An 8,977-nucleotide genomic window follows, 5' to 3' on the forward strand; every position below is an offset into this window, starting at 1 on the left:
CTCTTCATCCCGTCCATGTAAATGCCTGTGCAAATAGTCCCTTCATTCTGAGCTCTCCTCAGTTAACCCTTCTGAATATGCCCTCCCTTTCCTGCTGGGAACCACCAATATATCAGCTAATTCAATTAAAAAACAACACTGTGAGATCCAGACACACCTGGATCTGCAGTGTGAATCCTGTCAGAGGAAGCCCAGCTCACAACCCCTGCCGTATGCTCCAAGCACTGCACCTGGGCAGCAGGCAGAAGCAGAAATCACTACACAGACCAATGCAGTGCTGGGGTCAACAGGTACACCATGACCTTGTGTGGAAACTGAAGAGTCAGTCCAAAGAAGGAGAAAGCCTTGAGGTGTGTACAACCAGTTTAATGGCTGATGAAACCATAGAGATGCCAAACTATGGAGCACCAGGGACACAGAGGCACAAAGCCTTCGGGGGAAACACTACAGCATTATCGTGGGGAAAACAGGATCACCTAATGTTGATACTGGGGAAGAGGAGGTCCACTGGCAGCTCAGAACTATGACATTCCTCGGGGAACATGAATCCACCCCCAAAGCAGGAGCAAGCCAGCCGCCTTCACTCCCGAACATAAATCCTCGTGCAGACCACATCATCCGCGCCGAACGTCTGCAGAGAAGGAAAACCAATCAGTGCAGATGTCTGTGCAAAAATGTTTAAAGCAGATCGCTAATAAGGCCACTTACTGCCCTGTTAAAAACTCTGTAACAGACATTCAATTTCCTGTGCGGTGCACTCATGTTCAGCCCTAAGGGGTTTTTTTCTTTCTTTCTTTTTTCTTTTTCTTTTTTTTCCTCCCTTACACTCTGTATTGGCAGAGAGGCAACAGGGGTATAGAATTATGTTGTATGCAATTTTCCACTACTTCTGGAACCTGGGAATGCTGACATAAAAAATGCAAGTTTCCTGGCTTTGGTTTTTTAAATTAAACTGAAGTGGGTGGCGGGGAGTATGCCATATTGGACATTTCTGAAGTGGTTCTGTCTCTTTTCAAGTGACCTCAAGAGAGCAGGGGGCTTGGGCAGCTGGAGCCCTGGGGTTCAGCACTGACCAGCCAGTTGGGATAGCTTCAGGGAGGGTGTAGAAGTACCTTCCAGGAAGCAACTGTCAAGCGTGGGAGATGCCTGAGTTGTTGTATAAGTAATACTCAGGTTACCTGCAAGCTAGAAACATGGTCTCAACTGCAAAAGCACAGTGTCAGTGGCATCCAGACCCAGCTCTGCAACTCACAGCTGGGTGAGCTGGGGCACTGCTCTGGTCTCTTGGACAGTTTGGGGATGGAGGGGGGAGGGAGTTGAGGGGAGGGGTGCAATTGAACAAGATCCCACAGCTCTTTCCAGCTACTATTCTGTGACTGTTTGTTTGTTTGCTGTGGGGAGGACACAAATCATTCCATGAATGGAGGAGCACGGCTTTCTCCTGGCCTCTGAAATGATACCACTGTAAGTAAGGTGTCTCAACTCTTCCAAAAACTAGCAATTATTTATAGGCCTGCTCTCCTAGGTCTCTCACAGGCAATTGGAACAGAGAAAGCAATATGTATGTTAAAAAACCCACAAAATTAAAAAAAAAAACCAAACAGAATTTCCCCACTCTGTAGACTGACGTAGATATGTTTGTTTGCAGACGTACATTTTTCTGTGGAAGGGTCCCTATCTTTCAGATTGTCAAAGGGGCCTGAGGTTAAGAGCCCTGAACTCAGAGCTTGAATATACTTGGATCTTCCCCTGGGTCCCTCAGTTGACCATGAGATGCTCTCAGGGAACATGAGTCGGGACGTTATTCAAACATGTGTGTTTCAGGGAAATACTAGTCATCAGTGATTATGAAGGAAGCAAATGCCCATCACCAGCCTCTTTTCTAAGTAGGGAACTTCTGATCACACCGGCACAGCTGTACCTGCTCTGGACACCTTCTCTGTCCTATTCCCTTTCCTTATTAGTGAGGAATGCAGATGATGCTGGGTGCTGCGGCAGGGTGAAGCGGGGGTTCCCATGGAAATTCACCTCTCAGATGTCCAGACCGCTCAGAACCTTGTCAGTTTTCTGAAGCTCTTCCAGCTCTATGGCCATGGAGTGTCACGTGGAAGGCCAGCGTTTGGGGATTGGACTCTATACCTGTGCTGGAATGACCGACACCTCCCCCAGGCCAACAAATGGCTTCACGCAACAAGAAGAAATCGCTACATTTCCAATCCCATTTGAAATGTCCTTCTCAGCCTGCAAACTATGCTCAGAGGTTCCTGAAAGAAACTCTCATATAATGTGCCCGAGTCGTTTAAGGGACTACACTCAATTTTCAAAGGAAGGCAATTTACAGCTGGGGGTGCTGGGAGAGCTTATTTAAGTGAACTAGAATAAATTTCCTCTTGTTATACAGAGACAGCATCTCCCTACATTTGGATTTATTAATGATAATAACCCTTGGAACAAAAGCCCACATTTTAGAACCCAAATGCCAAGAATGAATCCGCCCTTTGAGGCTCATATGCACGTATGCTGAGCCAGGGAAGGATGCATGGGTGGAGCTGTAGTGGGAGACTTGGAAGTGGTGGAGCTCTCCTAGCAGAATTGGGCCCATGCGCTGGCTGCTCAGATACTACTGAGATTAATAAAATCACACTTTCTCACGGACCACACGGAGCCTACTTAACCCTTAGCTACACTCAAGAGCTCTAAAATCATCTCCCTATTTTCTATCCCTGGACCAATGAACCCTATGTGCCTTTTCCTCCTAAATTTCCATGTCTCAGCCTCAAATTGCTCCCCCAACCCCATCAACTATTCCTGTCCTTGAAACAACATGAACCAGATTGCAAATGAAGCCAGTCCCTTCTCATGAAAGAAAGTATGTGAAATCATCTCAGGGAAGGACAAGGGGAGAGAGCGAGTGAGATCAAGCAGCCTCCGTTAAAGTAATAGAGACAGTTCAATTTAGGGTCCTCTTGCAGAATAAACACGTAATTTCAGGGCTGAGAGAGACCTCAGGGATCAAACTTTAGCCCAACCCCTCATTTTACAGCTCAGGGAGGGAAGGGCCATGCCCAGGTCACACAGCGAGTCCTGTCCTAGCATTCCTTGCCACCTCCCTTTCCGACATTTCAGGGTGACACTTGCTAGGGTGGGGCAGGCAGGCAGTCTTTGAGTGGAGATGTTAACAACAGGTCTGACGGAGAACAAAGGATATCATTTCCTGGTTACCTACAACAGCGTTCCCCTTTTCTAGTGGCGACGTTGTGGGGACGGGGAAGGGTATTACAAGGAAAGCTTGGTCTGTTCTGAAACACAAAGGGAGAGTGGCAGGGAGGTGTCCTTTCCTCTGTCCTCTTTGCCCCTGTACCTAAATAAAGGGGGAGGAGGTGTGTGATTAAACTACAGGGGTTTCTAACTTGGCCTCACCAGGTATATTTTGTGTGGCCAGGGATGTTTAAAATGTTTCGATCTGATTACCTTTAAGGTAGAGTCCACACTCCTCGGTTCTAAAGGCCCCACCCTCCACATTGTGTTAACACTGTGACTGCCCCAAATTAGCATCACTATACTTGTCTGGCTCCCGAAGTCCATTGGAGTTTATAAGTCCGGGGGTAAAAATGTTCTTTAAGGCTCTCAGTGCAGGCATACTAAAATTTCTGAAATCTTTCCCAGGCAGCAAAATGGGGAATGAGGAGGGGGTGGGGCGGTGGGGGGAATCCCTTCTGCAGAGTGAACGCTGGGACCTCCCAGAGCCCAAGCATTCGGAGCCCGGCTGGAGGGGAGGCCGGCTTAAGCAAGTCAGCGAGTCACCACAGGGATGCATGGGTTTGTATAGAGGCCGGCAAGGCAGCCTGTCTCTAGGCCCTGCTCTGCCCTCTGAGCCACTCCTCTCTCCTGCCAACCATCTAACAATGATTTCCTCTGACCTAAACTGTCATCTCAAGCTTTCTGCTCACATTTTAACCCAGGGCAAAGAGTGTCTCTCCCTGAATGGATGAGTGAAGATGATGATCTTGGGGCCCCCCACAGGCAACATCTGGAGAACTGAGGGCTTGTTTCAGGGTCAAGGGGCCTCGCTCACCAGGATGAGCTCGTCGTTGGCCAGCTCGCGGGTCCAGTAGGTTTTGGGGCCGTCCCCCTCGAGGAGAGTTTGTGTGCAGTGGATCTTGTTCTCATTCTCCCAAGTGGCTAAACTCTGCGGGCAGGAAAACCATTAGTGACGTTAATTACACTCTTGGCAGTGGGAGCAGAGACAACAATGAGCATGGGAGAATAATTGCTGTGCAGAGAAGCAACACATGGTCCCTGTCAGCAGGGCTCAGAACCTTCTGTGCTGTGCTGTATCGAGCCTAAATTCAGAGGGCTGACCGCGGATTTTATGGGGTATAAATACACCTTGTATTACACAAGTACACACACACACACTCACCAAAGCAGCAAAGCCTCAGGCACATTTTACACCTCCAGGAGTAAAACTGAGGGCACGCAATGATTCATTTATGTCAAAATGGACGATCCCTTCAAGCAATTTGGCTATTCAAGGCAAGAAGCTCCTCATATCAGAAGTACAAAATTTTAGAATGGTAAAGACACCATATTTGTAACCACATCTGTAGTCAGCAGATCAGGAGCTCTGTTCCTTGCATGGATTTGGGGATAATGCCTTCCTTTCTGTTTGCACTCATCAGACGCAGCACACAGCCTGCTCTGATAAACCTGAGTGTCTCTGACTCTGAGGATAAAAACACAGCCACTTTCCAGGTTACATGTCTCTAGAAAAAAAAATTTTTAAGTCTGAAGGGTCTTCATTCTGTTGTAGGTAGGAGGCAAAAGGAGGGATTCCCTGCAGTTTTCCCCAGCGTCTGCACAAAGCAAAATGCTGAACAGCTGGGTTCCGAGGCTGTACTGAATGTGCACATACTTGCTTTTTAACTAACACATGGGACACATTCACTAGGCAGGGCAGGGATAAAGCCCCACTCTCCAGGCTGTCGCGTGAACCTTTGATTTTTCTTTTTTAACCGGAATTACTGTCTCTGGCAGTAGTCACCATTGGATGTCCCCAAACTGAGTCCTGCCTATCGCCAGGGCTTCTACCTTAAGACTCCCAGACCTTCCCTCTAAGCTGTCCTGCTCTTTTGTTTTTATAAACGGTGCAGTGGCTGGGGCTCCAATCCTGCCAGCTCCGAGCCCGGACATCATTTTCAGGCTGTGCTAATCTGGGGGCCAAATATTGCTTTGTGGGACAGCGTGCTCCTGGGGGTCTGTGACTCTGTGTCCTCCCAAACCCCATGCCCAGAGAGTCCCACTCTAGATCAGACAGGCACCACTCAGGAAAGGTGAAAAACAATTTCTCACTCTCTGGAATGTTATTCGTTCTTTCTTTAAACCTTGGGGAGAGGAGGGAGACATTTTGTCACTTTTAAACTAAGTGTTAGCAGCAGCGAATTGTTTTTCCATCTGTCCTCAAAAGCCATGAGGAGCCAACCCTCCATTCTACTCCAGAGACCAACCAAATGCAATTTTTGCCCATCTAAAAAAGGAATTTACAACCCCTTGCTTCAGTCCACCCGTTCATCCACCCTGGGACCTATATACAAAGAAATACAGAATTCTTGCCCTTGAGGACTAAGAGAGAGCACTTAGTCCATTTTCCAGGCAGAATCTGCCTTGCTTTTGGAAAGATTCCGTCGTTTCCTTTAAGAAACCAAACTGAGGGCGGGCGGGAGAGGTCCCGGGGCCATGGAGACTGCTGAAACTGGATCCAGAGCATTCTCAGGGCGCCCAGGGACCCGGGCGGGCGGGACTCGAGAGCTGCCGCTCCACCTGCGGCAGGAAACGTGGCAGCCTCGCGGCCACGGAACCTGGTGGCCCTGAAACCTCCTCCTCCTCCCCTCCTCCTGCGCTCGCGCTGAGGATCGCAGCAAAACGCTGCTGCGGAAACCCCTGCAAGGAACGCGGTGCAACCCAGAGCCCGCGCTTTAGGCGCGGCTGTTAGCACCTCGGGAGGCGACTTAGGGATGAGGTTGGGGAGGGGTTGGGGTAGGCCTTTCTCTTGAGCCCAGGGCAACGCGGTGCACAGATCCTCTCTTCAAACAGCCGGTGCACACGCCCCGCAAGGAAAGGGCGCCACTGGCTGCAAAAGGAGCCGGGGGTTCGTCTGGCTGCAGCGGTTCACTAGGGAGCGGGGACGTGGGAACGCTGCCCAGACTCTGGGGCCTCACCCTGCACTTGCGTCCGTCCACTGTCTCCTCCTCAAAGCCTTCTCCGACCTTGAAGTTGATCTCAGTCGTGCGCACCGTGGTAGATGTCTTGATGTAGAACTGATCCCCGTCCTGGCGGATCTCCACGTGCGGCTTGGACGCAGCCGCCACGGCCACTTTCCTCAGCATGGCGTTCACACCTGCGCCGGGAAGAATGGGTGCGACTCACGGGGACTCGCCACCCACCAGTCGTCCCAGGACTGGTCCGGCACTTCTCAAACTCTCTGACTATATATAGATGGGGGCCTTAAAACTGATTCATTCCTCCCCCTGCCCGCGCCCTGATTTTTTTTTTTTTCCGAGGTGAGCAACTGAGGCTCAGAGAGGGTAAGCGGCCTTCCCTGAGCAGCACAGTGTATTTCGTGGTAGTGCCTGGTCTCAAACTGAGTCGCCAGTTTTAAAGTCCCTGACCCACCTAGGACTTCAGTAATAACCTCTCCTCGCGATTAGCTAGCACGAGATAAAGGCCGAACCGTCGGGGAAAGCGCCAAGCATCCAGCAAACGCTCTCTGGATGCGCGGATCCCGGGCTCTACTCGCCACTTCTAGATGGGGTGTGCCTTGGAATTCGCCCGCAATCTATCGCACCGGGGACTCCCTCTTGCCTGGTGTTGGTCCCTAAAGCCCACCCTCTGCGGGTCGGGGGCACCGCCGGCTGCTACTCCCCGTCGGGGCACGCCATCCGCGCCAGCTTACCCAGAGCCTTGAGCAGCTCGTCGAAATTCTCGCTGCTGCGCATCTTCCAGGTGCCGGCGAAATTGGGCATCTTGGCAGTGGTGGCGGCGGCGGGAAGGTGGCGGCAGGCACGGACAGCTGCGGCGCAGCGGGCACAGTCCAAGCTGCAAGGCGGAGACTGCGGCTCTGCGCCCAGCCCCACGCGCCTTGAGTCTCCGGGAGAGCGCCCCCAACCCCCGCGCTGCTCCAAGCACCGCCCCGCCAGCACCGCCCCCGCCCCCCGCGGCCCCTACCCAGCGTGAGCCCTGCTCCCAGCCCTACCGTGCCCCCACTCTGCCCCTTGGCGTTCCAGTCTCCAGTGGTGCAGGCTTGGCACCAGCTCTCCTACAACTCTGGGTGTGGGGGGGCGCCTCTGCCACCCCCAGGCTACTCACATCCTTCTTGAAAGTGGGTGGTGGGAGAGGGTTAGCTGAAACAAGATTGGCCAAGAGGGGCAAATTGTTGAAGCTAGGCGGTGGGACTTGGGAAACTCATTATACCATTCCCTCTACTTTTGCATGTGTTTGAGAATATACATAATATAAAGTTAAAATAAGTGGGTAGTGGGTCCGCCAGGGGCTGAGAGCCTTTCCCCACTCCCAGTCGCCTCCACTCCCAGTCCGGGATCCTATTTCGCACCCCTCTTACCCCCCCAATCCCCCATAACACCACCACAACCACCACCACCACCACCACAAACAGGACCATGGGAGCAAGTGGCGAAAAAACCTCAAACCACTCCAGCACCGTCTGGGCGCTGCTGCGCAGAACCCAGGATCGCGCGAGATTGTGGGTCCTCCACGTTGGTAGGGCGGGAGGGAGCCCAGGCTGCTCTACCCTTACGGGTAGCTCAGACATACTGCGGTTCGAGAAGGGTGGACTGAATAAGCTCCAGAACCCTGGGTAGGAGCGGCCTGTTTTGCAGAAAAGTGAGGCTTTGTGCCCGCAGGCAGGCTGGGAGGGCCAAGTGGAGGAAGTCTTCTCTCTTCTCCCTTTGATCCCAAATATACACCATAGCTAAAGCCCCCTCAGTGTCTCCTCTACGGAAGTACAGGAGTACAGACACTTCACCGCAGCTCTTAGAGCTGTCCACAGCAGACCCTAAAATTCCCTTCCAGTCTCTTTCCACTGTTCGGCCATCAGTATGCCTTGGCAAACTACATAACTCAAGATTCTAGAACCTGCCATGCATCTTCCCACCTCCAAGCCTTTGCCCCTGCTGTACCCTCTCCCTGGAATGCCCTTTTACTCCTCGGATTAATAAAATCTTGCCCACTCATGAAAGTCCATCTTTATGCTGTCTCTTTTGAAAATTCGTTTCCTAATCAAATATGATTATTTTTCTCTGAACCCACAGAATCCGTGTTTGGTCCTGCTCTTTTTTCAGTTTTAATTCTGCTATAAACTGAACTCCTGGAGGGCAGGGACTGAGCGTTTATCAACTTGTCCTCTCTTCCACAGGCTTAGCCAGGTGGGGCTCAATCAATAAGCACTGATTTGAGAAGGGTGTATGTGTCCTGCAGCCCAGAGGTAGTGTAGGTGTGAAGATTTCCGGAGGGACTGTAGGAATCTGTGCTGAGTGCCTGCTGAACAGGGCTCTGGACCTTTGGAGGTGTCTGGGGCTGGGCTCCTGCCCTGAGGCCCTGAGGAGCTGTCCTAGAAAGCAGCTGAGGACAGTAGAAGGGAGAGGAGCCATCACCAGCTGGAAAGGGGTGTGGGCAGAGCCAGCTCTATGGACGTGAGACCTATGTAGTCACACGGGGCCATGCACTTGGAAGGGCCCAGTGGTTGGTTCAATGATCTGCTACTGCCATCTTGAAATTCTTAATCATTTTGGGGCAAGGGGTCCTGTATTTTCATTTTGCACAGGATCCACAGATTATGTACCTGATCTTGAGTGTGGGAGGCAGAGGATAGGGCTGCCACAGAATCCAACCCACTTTAGAGAGCGTCTGGTATCTGTACAGTGAGGAGGCAAAACAGGGGTGCCATCCATCTAACACAAGC

The 8,977-nt window shown here is 51.5% G+C and overlaps 1 protein-coding gene across 1 annotated transcript; it reads right to left on the reverse strand.

Annotated features, from left to right (window-relative positions):
• Positions 1 to 345: 345 nt before the first annotated feature.
• CRABP1 (cellular retinoic acid binding protein 1) lies at positions 346 to 7,135 on the reverse strand. Its single transcript, XM_082649172.1, has 4 exons — positions 6,953 to 7,135; positions 6,219 to 6,397; positions 4,076 to 4,189; positions 346 to 631 (listed from the first exon to the last, which is right to left on the reverse strand). Exons 1-4 carry the CDS (start codon positions 7,020 to 7,022, stop codon positions 581 to 583), a joined length of 414 nt encoding a protein of 137 aa, XP_082505298.1. The 5' UTR covers positions 7,023 to 7,135; the 3' UTR covers positions 346 to 580.
• Positions 7,136 to 8,977: the final 1,842 nt, after the last annotated feature.

The sequence above is a fragment of the Grampus griseus genome (genome assembly GCF_964374135.1).
Source record: "Grampus griseus genome assembly, chromosome: 2".
Classification (NCBI taxonomy): domain Eukaryota; kingdom Metazoa; phylum Chordata; class Mammalia; order Artiodactyla; family Delphinidae; genus Grampus; species Grampus griseus.

Coding starts and splice junctions, on each gene's coding strand:
- CRABP1 (XM_082649172.1), bottom strand. CDS start 7,022: ATGCCCAATTTCGCCGGCACCTGGAAGATGCGCAGCAGCGAGAATTTC. Junction 6,398..6,952: donor CGAGCTGCTCAAGGCTCTGG/GTAAGCTGGCGC, acceptor TTCCCGGCGCAG/GTGTGAACGCCATGCTGAGG. Junction 4,190..6,218: donor TGGACGGACGCAAGTGCAGG/GTGAGGCCCCAG, acceptor TCCTGCCCGCAG/AGTTTAGCCACTTGGGAGAA.